We start from the raw sequence: 14,980 nt of genomic DNA, 5'->3' as shown, positions 1-14,980 counted from the left end.
GACTAAAAATACAATAACCAAAATAAATACTTTCTTGATGGGCTCAACAATAGAATGGAAATGATAGACAAGAGCGTAAGTGAACAAATCAACAGACTTTAGCCAACCTAAATGAGAAAACAGGCAGGGAAAAAAACTGACAGAGCTTCAGGGACCTATGGGACAAAAATAAAAGAGCTAAGATTCTTAACAAAGTCCTGGAAGGAGAGCGAGTAGGATTTTAAAAATATTTGAAGAAATAATGGCTAAAAAATCCTGAAATTTGATGAAACACATTAACCCATGGATAGAAAAAGTTGAGTGAACCCCAAATAAAACTAAAGACATCCACATCAATATACATAATAACTTCTGAAAATTAAAGACAAAGAAAATATACTGAAAACAGCCAGAAAAAAATGATGCATTACTTATAGAGGAACACCAATTCAAATGACAGCAAATTTCTGATCTGAAACCATAGAGAAAAGAAGAAAATAGTACATTTTTTACATACTGAAAGCACTGTATACTGTGAATTCTATATATGGCAAAAATATCCTTCAAGGATGAAGGGAAATAAAGACAATCTCAAAAAAAACTAAGAGAATTTCTTTCTAGCAAACCTACCTTAAAGAATGACTAAGAAAAGGTTCTAAGTCCATGGCCATGCTACCCTGCACAAGCCTGATCCCGTCTGATCTCCGAAGCTAAGCAGGGTCAGGCCTGGTTAGTACTTGGATGGGAGACCGCCTAGGAAGACGAGGTGCTATAGGTGTAAAAAATAAAAAAATAAGGGATTGTAAGCTGACTAGCTCCTTGCAATCTGTTAGGTCAACCAAGAGTTGCCTGTCTGAAAAAAGAAAAAAGAAAAGGTTCTATAAACAGAAAGGAAATGAAAGCAGAAGGACGGGCCTTCAGAAAGGAAGAAAGAACACTGGAATATGTAAAATTAGGAGTAAGTATAATAGACTATTTACACTACGCATGAGTTTCATAAATCGCATTTGCTGGTTGAAACAAAATTAATCACACTATCTAACGTGGTGTTCAATGTTATATAGAGAAAATACTTGAAAAAGTTTTTTAAAGTAGAGAGGAAGGAACTAAATGAAAGGGAAATTTCTGTACTTCACTAGAAGCAGTAAAACCACCATACCAGAAGATAGTGGTGATAAATTACATATGAATATCACAATACCTAGAGCAACCAATAAGAAATCTATACCAAAAGATATACTTAAAAATACTATAAATCAAGATGAAATCCCAAAACTATATCCAGATAAGCCACAGGGAGGTAAGAAACAATAAACAGAGGAATGAGAAACAGAACAAACAAAAATAACAAAATAGCACACTTAAGCCCTAACATATCAATAATTACCCTAAATGCAAGTAATCTAAATACACCAATTATGAGAGAAATTGGAAGAGTAAATTTTTTTAAATGATCTAACAATATGCCGTCCACCCAAAAAAAAAATCACTTTACAATGAAATAGGTAGATTGAAAGTAAAAGCACAGAAAAAGACATACCATATAAATTTTTTTTTTAAAACAAGAGTGGTTACATTTCTATCAGATATAGTGGAGTTCAGAGCAAGTGAAATTACTAGTAATTTTAGTAAGACAAAGAGACATTACATGATAAAAGGATAGACCCATCAGAAGATATGACAATATTAAATGTGTATACATCAAATGATAGAGCCTCAAAGTACAAGAAGAAAAAACTGATAGAGATAAAAAGAAAATAAAAAAATCTATAATTATAGTTGGAGACCTGGCAACACCACATTCTTAGCAATTGATAGAACTACTAGACATAAAATTAGCAAGGATACAGAACTGAATAACAATCAACCAATAGGATCTAATTGTCATGTATATAATACTCCACTGAACAGCAGAATATGGGTTCTTTTCAAGCACCTATGGAAGTTACCAAAATAGGCCATATCCTGGGTCATAAAACAGATGTCGACAAATGTAAAAGAATAGAAATTACAGAGTAAATTTCCTAATCATAATAGAATCAAGTCAAAAATCAGTAACAGGAAAACAGGAAAATCTCTGAATCTCCAAATACTTGGAAACTGAACACACTACGAAATATTCCATGGATCAAGAGGAAATCTCAGAGGAAACTTAAAATTGCACAGAACTGAATGAAAATGAAAATAAAACATATAAGAATAAGTGAGACACAGCAAAAGTATTGCTGAAAGGTAAACATATAGCACTAAATTTTTACATCATAGAAAGGAAAGCTCTCAAATCAATAATCCAAAAGACACGAACAGACATTTCACCAAAAAGGCTATATAGATGGAAAATGAAGACATGATGGATGTTCAACATCATTAGCAATTAAGGAAATGAAAATTAAAACTACCATAAGCTATCGCTACACACTCATAAGAATGTCAAAAACAAAAACTCGCAGAAACACCAAATGCTGGCAAGGATGCAACGAAACTAGAACACTGGTGAGAACTGCTAATGGGAATGTAAAATGATAGAGTTGCTCTGAAAAAGTTTGACAGTTTTTTATAAAACTAAAAATACAACTATCAGCAACTATACTCTTAGGCATTTATATTAAAGAAAATAAGTTTTAAAAAAACACCTGTACACAAATGTTCAAAGCAGCTTTATTCGCAATAGCCAAAAACTAGGACTCAGAAATCCTTCAAGAGGTAAATGGTTGAAGAAACTATGGTACATATATACCATGAAATCCTATTCAGCAGTAAGAAAGGAACAAACTATTGATACCTACAGGGATTTCTGCTGAGTGAAAAAGGCAATCCCAAAAGGACACATACTGCATGATCTCATTTCTTTAACATTCTTCAAATGACAAAATTAAAGAAATGTAGACTAGATTAGTTGTTGCCAAGGGTTAGGAATATTTAAGGGGGTAAAGAAGTGGATATAGCCATAACAGGGCAACAAAACGGATACTCGTCATGGAACAGTTCTGTATCTTAATTGTATCAATGTCAACATCCTGGTTGTGATAGTGTACTACAGTTTTGCAAGATGTTACCACTGGGAGAAACTGGATAAACAGTACACTAGATCTATTATTTCCTACAACTGCATGTGACTCTATTCTCTCAAAATAAAGTCAAATTTTTTTAAAAAGCTTCCATTTACAGAAATATATTCATGATATCCAATCTGCCAGGTGATGTCCATTTCTGTAAGGACAATCACGTCCAACAAGATAAAGCAATGGCCAAAAACAAAAACAAAAAAAAACAAACAAAAAACCCACAAATATCAGATTAGTAAGGACTCCAGCTTTTCCTTCAGATATTCAGAACCCAGTTATCTTTTTCACAGAATCATGACTATTTAAAGGTTGGATAATCTTTACAGATAACTTAACAATAAAAGTTATCCTTTGATGTCTGAATGCTGCTTACAGCATCCTGGCCAATTAGTGTCAATGAATAAAGGCGAAGAACTTCAGTAACAGAAGACTCATTTCATTTTATGTATCCACTTATCATCTTTAAAGAGATGTTACAAAAAAAAGTTTCTCCTTAAGAGTTACTTAAGGTACTCTGCATCTACCTTACAAACTCCAAACCTATCTTTTTAACTGACATATTTATAATAAAAATATAATCATACACACATACATACATACATACTATACACACACAGCAAAATCCAACAATAAAAGTTTATATTCAGTAGATCAGAAAGTGCCTCCAACTAATGCCAAATGATTCTTGGTACTCTTTGTAACACCCAAATGCCCAGTAAGTAACTAAGAGTACATATTTATTCTATGTAACAATTCTTATCATTTCATATCTGAGAATTCATTTAGCTCTGCCGTGATGAGTTCCTAAGCAAACAGGTATACATGGTGATTATATATATGTTCTAGAATTAGAAACATCAGAACTGACCTAAGAAATAACAATCTCAACTATATCAGTTTGAAGAAGTCAAAACACTAACCTTCAATAAATAAGACCAACTTTCAAATCAATCTAAGACTAATTGAACAGTTAATAGTACTAGATTAACAAAGACATACAACTCTCAGTTCCATTATGTGCCTGTATTCATTTGGTTTCTGGTCTTGAAGACTTGAGGCTGAAATCAAACAAAATTACAATCTAGAACAAAGTTCCACTGTGCCCTCCTCCTGGGTCAAAATCTTAAAAGAATTGAGTCAATCCTAAAAATTCAAACGGACAGCCTCCTAAATCCTGGTGCTAGAGTCACTTTGGAATCTCTTACTTCTCAAGTCCTTTATCTTAACAGACGGTGAACCTGGGGACAAGAATTAAGCGATGTGACTAATATAAGCAGCAGACCCTACAAAACTCAGGTCTTCAGTTTTCTAATCCATCGTTCTTCCCAGTATTATCACACAGCCTTCCAACAAAACCAGCATTTTGAGTACCCAGGCTGAGAAAACAATATGAAAGACTGTTACTTATGTGAATGGAGCATGTGCTTATAGCTATTTTTCCAGTTAGAGCAATTAGGTCTCTGGGGATCAGTCCACATTCTCTTCCCCTAGCACCGTTTATAATCAATAGAGGAGAATTTGAGAGACTATGTAAAGTGGTCATAGACCACCACAAAACTGCAGCAAAATCCATGCTATTTAAGCCTAACCAGTCCAGAGGGTCTGAAGTTTTTCTTTCTCCCCATCATACTCCTATTATTAACACCTCTATCCAAGAGTATGTAAGCTAAACTAACTGAAAATAATGGAGTCCACAGCTGGGCTTCAAAGGGATCTATTCACTCTCTGAAATCATATACAAAAAGTACATAGCTACACTTACCCTCAAAGAATTAATGACCCCCAAAAAAGTAAAGTGCCATTGTTCTAGCTCCACAACAATCTTTAATGAAAATAAAGATATTCTGCTATGACATAAATTAATAACACACTATGCCCTGTAGCATTTTCAACAAAACAGGAATTCAAGTTTACCTATTTTTCCTTTTCTGTAATAAAGACCAAGAATAAATCAAGAAAGTGAATGATTCCTGCAAATATAAAATATTAGTAGTAAAAACTATGGCTACTTCTATAAAAATTCAAGGAGATGATATGGGAGGGAGATTTTCTTTTCACTGTAACAACATCCTTTAAGTAATTTTTCCATTTTGTACTATATGCAAATGTAAAAATAAGTACTCAAAAAAACTGCATTAAGGTATTTCAAAAATCAAAGATAGGTTCATGGCTGCCATTAGGATGGTGGCAGGTGTGGATGGAAAGAAACAAACAGATTTGAGATTTAAAACACAGAAATGACAAGATATGATGACTATTAGGACTTGATAGGTTAAGCAAAAGAGGAGTCAGGAATGACTGCCAGGTTTCTGGCAAGGGTAGTGATAACTGCCATTTACTAAGATAAAGATCACCAAAGACAATGATAAATTCAGTTTGGATATGTTCAGCTTAAGGTGCCTTCCAGACACCCTCCCAAATAAAGTAGTCAAGTATACATACAAGTTGGGAGCATAGTGATTAAAGACAACCTAGAACAGAACCTCCTTTCAAAGGAGACTAAGATGTAGTGAGAGGGACAAAGAAAACCAAAGCAGTGAGATGTTATAAAAGCCAAAAAAGGCCTTTTCAAGAGATTGCAAATCTGCTTTTAACTCCCCCCTCATTCCTAAACCACAGTCTTAAGTTTAAAATTAACTGTCTTTTCCAAGATAATAACAACACGTATCTTGTACTGAACACCTTCCGTGGCGGGCCCAATGTGAGCCACTTTACATACTTTATCCTAACATAAAATGCAATAGCTTGCCAGAAATGTATTACTTCAATTATACAGATGAGAAAAACTGAACCTCTGAAAGATGAAAACAAGGATCACATCTAGTAAGTGGCAGAAGCAGAATTTTACTCCAAAAATCCATGCATTGCCATCAGTATCTCACAACTAGGTTCCTTTCCCTTCCCACTTATCCTCACTGTAGCCAGTAGTATTCCCATAAAACCTATTTCTGGTCATGTCACTTGCCCTGATTAGAGAGAGTTGAATTCAATGACTCCCCAAAACATCCTATGGCCTAGAGTGACGGGGCCTTCACATGCTCAGTTACCTCCTCTCAATCCCACGGACACACCCTATACTCTACTCACACTAGGAATTTTCACAATTCCTCAAATACCGTTTAACTTCCTATCTCCAACTCTCTGCCCTTTTTCTTCTTACTAAACTTCTACTCGTGTTAGAAAACCAAGACAAAATGTTACATCTTTGTGCAGTTTCCCTCATGCAGTTCTCCAGTCAACATGTTGGGAATTGTGTGGATGGGACAGTTTAAACTACCCATAATCAAAAGTTTGTAAATGTTTTACTTGCACCATCATTTAAAAGTTCATAGCACTTTGCATATACCTTAATTACTGTACTTACTTCATCATGTGAACACTGTCTGTCCATCTCTCCAGACTACAGGGGCAGACAACAGCCTGCCTTACTTGTTGCCCCAGAACTGGACATAGTCCCTCATTCACAGTAGTTCCATATCACAAATCAACCAAGTAAAGCAAAAGATTCAAAAACCTAAACCATTTAACTACTATATCTTAAAAATAAGTTTTCCTATATATATATGAACTATCTAAACAGACTCAAGCAACTAAGAGTCATGAAGTTCTTAGAAAAAATTCTTTTGTAACATATTGTGTAATTAATATTCTATTGCAGAATCTTACAATATTAAAATAAAAACTCACATAATATTCAACTAAATGTTTTGTACACATTTCCAAAGCAACTAATTCTTAACTTCCATATGGCAAAAAAATAAAGGCCCATGGGTATTTAATATTAAGTTATTTTATGTATAACAAGGGCATTGTAGCTACTTTTCAGAAACAAAGTGAAATATCTATGGATTAAATGATTTGACTGAGGTGTACTATTTCCATCACAATAATGGGGATGAAGGGCAAGATATAGATGAAACAAGGCTGGTCATGAGTTTAAAATTGTTGAAGCCAGGTAATGATCAGTGATGGTAAGTTGGTTAGTTGATTTTCTCTGCTTTTAAAAATATTGAAAATTTTCCCTAATAAATTGTTTTTTAAAAAGAGGATTTAATAAACGTAATGTAATAGATCTACAGTCTGAAAACAGCCCTTTATCTAAAAGGGTTTCTTCTATTGTTCTAAATTAAAATAAATTAGATGTCCTTATATAATACTCTTAACTATAACAAAGCCCAGCCTTCTTCCTGAGAATATTTAGTAGCAGTTATCTTTTATTTATTCTAACACAGACAAAATACTACCACAAACAAAACTACAAAAAGAATATAAGAATACATTCACAACAGATTGACACCAACAGTTTTAGCAATGTAGAGAAAATAGAATAAAAGAAATGGGTGAGGAAAAAAAAGCTTGTAGAAGAAAGTGGCAAATGGCTCACATATTGGCTGAGAAACCTAAAAGTGTCTAAATTAAGGATTACTCCCACCTTTCCTGGTTTCAGTTCTTAATTAAGTCCCAAATGTCAGCCTGTGCCAAATCAGGCCCAAAAGTCAAGTCATCAATGAAATAGATGCTAAAGATCAAAGTGAAAAAGAATGAGTACAGTGACTATCACAAAGCCACCTAAAATGCAAAGCGACAGAATCTAACAAGGATACATCTCTACTTCACACCTATCCCCACTAAAGGACTATCAAGTTCAGAAATATCCCAATTTAACAAAACCTTTACAGGTATCTCTATACACGCATTAGTATAAAATTCATCTCTAGTCAACCAAAATATATGGTGTACTCACCATCAGTGTGCTAATTGTATTATTTTTAAAAAAATACATGTCTATAGTTTGGTTTTAAAAAAAAAAAAAAAAAGCAGTACAGAAATCTATAAAGTATAAAATTTGAAATTTCCTTTCCTCCTCCTCACTGGAGAGGGTTTTGTACTATTTAACTACTTCTCAAGTATCCTTCCAAAACCTTGTCAGAGAATTTTTTAAACTGACCCATGAACATTCATTCAAGGATCCCAAGAACCCATAACAAAGATAAATATTATTACAAAATGAGATCAAAGAGGAAAAAAACACACAGATCATCCTTTGAAAATCTTCTAAAAGCTAAAATCAAATTTTAAATGTTTTCACAAACAAAATCACGATTCTCTACTAAGATTGAAATCAAGAAACATCATCTCCCAGAAACACAATCAAGACAATCCCCATCCTATTAATAAGAGCCATTCTACTGAGGCCAAGTCTAGGGTAGAACTTTGATACTCAACTTAGAACTGCAGCAAGAGTAAATAAATTAACTGACAATGAGGGTCCCAAGGAAGCAATGCCTTGCTCACCTCCAGCACTACCAATCCAGGGAAAGATGGTCTAGATCATAAGAGTCCCCAGGCATAAGGAGCTAACAGGCGGGGTCTTTTTTTTCCCTCTTCTGGGGCCTGGTGTTCAAAGTACATAATTTGTTGAAACATATACCTGGATGAATGGAATAGGCTGTCTGTACATTAAGCTAGCCCAGAAACCATTCTGCAATATCTCACAAATGTAAACACCCCCCCACACACTTAACTCAGAAGTGTATTGTAAGAAATAAAAGAATTTAGTTTTAAGTGTCTGACACAGAATGTTACAGAATATAATTTCTCATTAAATGTTTTAAGAAAAAAACAAAAATACATCAGGATAAACCCAGCAACTATCGGTTAATTTTAAAATTTTATTAATTTAAAATCCAGAGGCTGTTAATGTTTGAAATTACCAAATCAGGAATACACAGTCCAGGAATAAATCTATAACTGAGAAGCTCTAGGAGAACAAGCCAGAACAGCACTCTCAAAGGCAATGCTTCTACTGCCTTTACTTCAGTCAGCTCTGGAATGCGTTTGGTAGCACGAGGGGTATTAGAAGTTTTCGTCAGAAAAATAAATGATGTTCAAGTTAATGTGGTGGCTTGGCTAGAAACACTGTAAAGACACCATCACCTGTGCATGAACAGGATCTAAAAATCAGCAAACCCAGGGATCCAAATATTCTCCAGAGTGCACTAGGAGTCCCATTCAGCCTTGTTACACCACTGACCAGATGACTGCTTTTGCGCATGCTTGCTAATTACGTGTTTATGGGTGGTAAAAAAATAAAAATAAAAAAAGTCATTCTAACTTTTAACTTGTTAAACTGACCTTTATCATAAATTGTCAGGATACTTCAGTTTTCTTCTGCCACTGAAATTCCTGTGTTAGTCATCCTTTTACTTATCTCACCCCTCTTAGGAAACTGGTTATTCAATGCAGGTGATGGATATCCATGTTATCTTCATGTTCTCTTCATAGAAGACTAGTACTTAGTGTACACTCAAATATTTGTTGCTCTAATTTACTGTTGACAAATTATAAGCCAATACAGAAAACTGATACAATTATATGTGAAGCTTCAGTATGAGTACATAAGACTGTCAATTACACATTCATCAAACTCCATTAATTAACTAGTCTACAAATAAATATACGTGGGCCCTAAATAACCTAACCACCATTTCAATTCTTAGATAATATGGTGGTGTTTTGGTTACATAAATTAGCTCTCTGGATACCACATTTCAAAAATATTATAAATAATGCACAGTGTTATCAGTCATTAACATCAATTTCAAAGAACTCAAAGCATTACAATGAGTTTCAAAGTAAAAATAAACTTACCAAAAAACCTTTTCAAACCTGCAAAATAATACTGGTACTATGTAAATAAAAACTAAATGTTATATAATCAAGTCAAAATAAGGTTTTTCACTCTGTAGGCTAGCCAAGCACTGTACTTTCACTTTGGTTTAAAACCATAGCCCATCACTCCACTTTACCACCAAAGTCACAAAAACTCTTCTCTTTTTTAATAACCTAAAATATATCTAAAGGTAACAGTCAAAAGTTTCCTAGTCATTTCAATTTGTAATTGAATCTACGGAAAGAGCTATCTGGTGCAAAAGAAAGCCAAAACCTAAAAGTGTCTATATATATATTCCTGCAGTTCTAATTTGTGCCCAGATATGCAAACATTCTGCAATCTCTTACTATCAGAAATCTGTCAAAATTTTATAAAATGTACTAACTGCAAGAGATTTTGTCCATGTATACAGTAATGACTATAAGTGTTTAGAAGACAACTTTCCAAACTAGAAAATACTTTTTAAAATTCATCAAATTTCAAACACAAAGCATGACATTATGCTGTGGCTACTTTTGTAACCTTCTTTAGCACTGGGAATAAATACATCCCTTTAAGTGCCAACGAAAGAGAAACATGGAATACAGAATAATTTTAAACATCAACATCCAAATATTATAATATAAAAAAGCCACCTCTAGAACTGACCTAATAATTTTCCCATGAAATCCACATACAAGCAAACAAAATTTAGGAAAATGTATACTTTAATGGATCTTAAGCTATTTCCATTACCCCCAAAATTAAAAATGTCAAGTATTTTAGTACTAATTTTCCTAGGGAAAAAAGCATATTTTCAAATGGTAAACAATCTGTGACAACTTTTTGGTAGTCTATATCTTTTTATTAATTAACAGAATTACAAAAAAAAAGTTCCAATAAAACAGGATATTTAGGACAAACTTTAAAATGATATAAAGATACTTCAAAATGAACAACTATGTATTTTAACAACAGTTCCCTGTCACAGACAAGATTCTCCAGCCCTGATGTGTGAAAAAGGTAAAGGATTAAGAAGTACAAACTGCCAGTTATAAAAATAAGTCACGGAGATGTAAAATACAGGGTAAGGAATATAATTAATAATATTGTAATAACTGTGTATGGTGCCAGATGAGTAAAAAACTTATCAAGATATCACTTTGTAAGGTATATAAATGTCTAATCACGACGTTGTAAACCTGAAACTAATATACTGTTGTGAACTGTAATTGAAAAATAAAAACTTTTAATTATAGTAAAACCTTAATATTAAAAAAAAGAAAAAGATTCCCCAGCCCTTTAGCATATTACTCTAAATATACTTTATAATATTGCCACAATTATTTATACTCTTACCATATTTATGCTACATATTACTATATATTAAATACTTCAACTCAAATCCTTATCTAACTGAAAACAAGATTAACGCAAAAGGTTTTCAAATAGATACTAAAAAAATTGTCATAATTTGTTAATGTCTCAGTTCTTAACTACTTTTTAGTAACTCCACTATAATTAAAAAAGAATCTTGAATTACTGTATTGCCAAAAGATTAATGATCAACATTAGTTTAAAGAACGAAGTGGTCCAAGATTATGCTATATTTCAAGAACTCTGATTAAGCAGCCACTTGCTGTTTACAATCTTTCAAATATAATTTAAAGATATTACTACGATAATATGCTGAATTACTCTTTATTTTTTTAATCCAAAACCCCAAGCAGTATATATCGAATGGCAAAGATATAAACAAAAATTCTTTCAATCAATGAGTCTTATAAAAATATTCAGACACTAAGAGAAATCAGCAGTTTGGATAAAGTATCCTTACACCTGGAAAAGGAACATACCAGTTCAGGGGCAGGTTAAGAGACACTTATAAAATGTTTTAAACTTTCCAAAGCTTTTAAGTCAAGCGTTATCTTTTTTTAAAACCTATAAATTTGAAAGAAAAGATCTAATAACATATATAGGAATAAGAATTTTTGAAAATAAGTAGTAATAGCTAAGTTTCTGTCAAAAAAAAAAATGTATTCAAGGTGCAGACTAAATTTTTGGGGGTGGGGGTGAGGGGAATGACAAAAACCATAGCTAAAAAATGAATCCTGGGATTCAATTCCATTATCTACCCTCAACTAAGTAGCCTGAACCTACTCTAACAAAGGCTAACTGTTGTTTTTAAGACTTTCAGAGAATAAGAACTCTGAAATCAACATAGCTCAACATTCCATACACACACCAAAAAAAAAAAAAAAAAAGGTACTGTTTCCCAGGACTGTTCAAAGATGGACAAAACTAAAAAATTCAATACTTCCTATATAGCAGGACTCCAGCTCATTCATTCTATTCTGAATCCTATTCAAACGCACAGTGTGAGGTTATATAATGTCAAGCTTTTACATTACACATTTCACTGGTATGTTCTGGCTCATATAGATGGCAACCAAGCACATACTCTAGAATGTTTTATTTTAATGTTAAGGCTAACGAGGCTTAATAACCTAAATAGGTAGGACCTCACAAGCATTGAGTCTGAAGTAATGAAAATTTTTTTCTTTATCGCAACGAAATACTTACTAGGTTATCAAATTACCCAGTATTTTATGAAGCCTTAATTCTCCCCCAAAACATAATGAAGCTTCCCAAGTTTCTCATTTTTAAAATGTTACTGTATTCAATCAAGAAAGTAACTCACTTTCACAAAAAAATTTTCCAAATGTTCAGTTCTTTAAAATGTAAACTTAGTAGTGAATAACTACAGGGTTCAATATTATAATCTGAAATCCAATGTTAAGCACCATCCACTATGAATCCATCTAAATACAAGCAAGCATTCTGAAATATGAAATCTTTAACATTTTGCACATTATCCACATAAGATTCCATTTTGTCATTAGTGTAACCAAAAGCAACCAAATGAATTATCTTTGCAAACGATTTAAGGAGCCTTTATAAGATCATCATTATTCACTCTAAAATAATGCTCCTTAAATCTAAATATTTTGTTTAATCTTTTTGAATGACAACTTTGACAGTAGTCAAGTATTTTTAAATATTTTAAATACTAGATTGAAATTTTTTTTTCAAGGCTTACATCACTGATGCTTAATCATTTCATAGTCATTATTCTTTTTTCCAGAGATAATTTTAATGAAACCAATTAATACCCACATAGTCAAAGTTTAATTCAAGTTATCTGTATCGGTTGAAGGGACTGAATTTACTGAAAAGAATTATTTCTGTTTAGCTTTCTAGTCATTACTTGTGATCAAAACTCCTTATACTTAGCATCTTTGAAACAAAAACAGAAAAAGTGTAATTACAGATAAAAGGAGTGGCTGTACTAAACCAAACTACGAACAAAAATTCGAGACAACGAAACAAAAAAAAAATCAACTTAAGAATAAAATGCTAGGCTTTAGTCATTGCAAACTTCCTTCTCAATTGCAACAATAAAGCTAAGTGTCAAATGTAAAGCTACTGATTTCAGGTAGAAAAGAAAATGTCTAATGGATGCAACACCTATCACACACTCCAAGTTTCAGGGTCCCAATCAAGAAGAAAGCATATAAACATCATTTCAGTCAGATTTTGATCAGGAGACACACTGATGCAGGCTGATCGAGACTCCACAGCCTTTGTTCAACAGCTTACGGATGGGTAACTAAATGTGCTACAGGTTGATAAGCATTTACCAGGCTTATGAATGCTCCTTCCAAGCTTCAGAAAGGTACAAGAATTCTATATGCAAATAATCTTGGTTAATTTTTATTAAACACCATGGAGCAGCACACTCCGAAGAAGCCTATTCATCGCTACTATTTATTTCCATGTTTACCTCTCCTCCCTCCCCCAAACCCCCCCTTCACTTTCTCCTCCCACCCTGTCCCGCCATCTTGGGCCGATAGGAGCAGCCATTACTTAACTAAATGACAGTGCCAACAACTTTCCACACAAATAAACAGAGGCTACACCCCGAATCCCCGCTGGCCTCCGATGTCAGACACACAGGAAACGAGGGGCTCCAAGAAGAAAACATATTCACAGATAACTGCAGAATTTCTATCACAGAAAGACCCAAAAAGTAAACAAGTCACCTAACTTCAGGTAAAACACATACCAATCGGGATGCACGTCAACAGCCCAAAGCAAACTCTTCACCGCCCTAAACTATGTGCAACTTCCCCCTTTTTGGGAGCAGGGACACAAGAAAGCCCAAAACGTTTGGTTTCCAGGAGACATCACGAACAGCCGGCCTGAGGGAAAATAAAAAACGAGGGAGGGAAGAAAGTCGGAAATTTGGGGACATGTGCACACATTTACGATCCCTTGACACTAAACAGGCACCTTGAAGATCATCGGTCTACCCCCAAAAAGCCGGAAAAGAACAAGCAATTTTGTCGACCCAGTTGAGCTCGGCCCCAAAGCGCTGCCGTCTCCGTTCCTCCAGCTATGAGAGGGCGATTTCGCAAGGGAGTCAGCGAGGTATCCGGGGGTGGGGGAAGAGCAGAGCCAGGCAACAGTTTTCCGGAAGCCCCTCAACCCTCGTTCGCTGCCACAATGAGCACTGGCCGGGCCGCGGAGTCCGGAGCGAGCGGGGCGCCGGCTGTGGAGACCGCGTCTGCGCTCCGTCCCCCGGCTGCCTTACCTTGCCCAATAGAGCCTTCGTCCTGGCGCCATCTTCATGAAACCTTACGAACCCGAAGAGGCGGCTGTGAGGAGAAACGCGCGCGTTAGTTAAAGCTCCAGGAAACGCCACCGACCCACCCCGGCCAGAGCCCGAGCCCGAGGCCCCGGCAGCGGATACGGGCACGGAGAGCGCCAAGCCGAAGTGCCCGCCCCGCCGCCGCCAGAGGTGAACCACTCTTGGGCCGCGCGGGAGAGCGGCGCCAGCCCGTCCGGAGCCAACCGGGCGGGTGACGGCGGCCCATACCTGTCCAGTCCGCCGAGCACCTCCCTCTCCTCGGCTGTCAGGCTAGGGGACGCCTCCTCGCTCTCGCCGCTCGCTTTTCCCGCCGCCATTTTCTTTTCCTCATCACCGAAAGCGGCGGTGGCAGCGGCGGCGGTAGCGAGCGACACTCCGCAGGATTTCATGGAAACGCAGCGAATTCACAACTCCAACGCCGACACCCCCCCCCAGGCCGGGGTCTGTAAAGACGCCCCCAATCTCCGCGCGGGATCGGCAACCAACTTTATCTCCGCCTCCTCCTCCTCCGCCGCGGGCAGCAGCGACGAAAAATCTCAACTCGGCGGCGGTGAAGGCGGCGGCGGCAGGGGC

At 35.6% G+C, this 14,980-nt stretch overlaps 1 protein-coding gene and 1 pseudogene across 1 annotated transcript in view; one reads left to right on the top strand and one right to left on the bottom strand.

Annotated features, from left to right (window-relative positions):
- Positions 1 to 14,980, bottom strand: part of KDM6A (lysine demethylase 6A) — a 198,137-nt gene extending 183,157 nt beyond the window's left edge. The window contains 2 exon segments of the mRNA XM_025051082.1: positions 14,351 to 14,414; positions 14,636 to 14,980. Coding sequence (XP_024906850.1) covers positions 14,351 to 14,414; positions 14,636 to 14,796 — 225 coding nt within the window. The 5' untranslated portion in view covers positions 14,797 to 14,980.
- Positions 639 to 757, top strand: LOC112484745 (annotated as a pseudogene).

Source organism: Pteropus alecto, unplaced genomic scaffold (assembly GCF_000325575.1).
Source record: "Pteropus alecto unplaced genomic scaffold, ASM32557v1 scaffold77, whole genome shotgun sequence".
Taxonomy (NCBI): Eukaryota; Metazoa; Chordata; class Mammalia; order Chiroptera; family Pteropodidae; genus Pteropus; species Pteropus alecto.
Note: the sequence above shows the minus strand (reverse complement) of the source record. Positions and strands in the feature narration are given on the sequence as shown.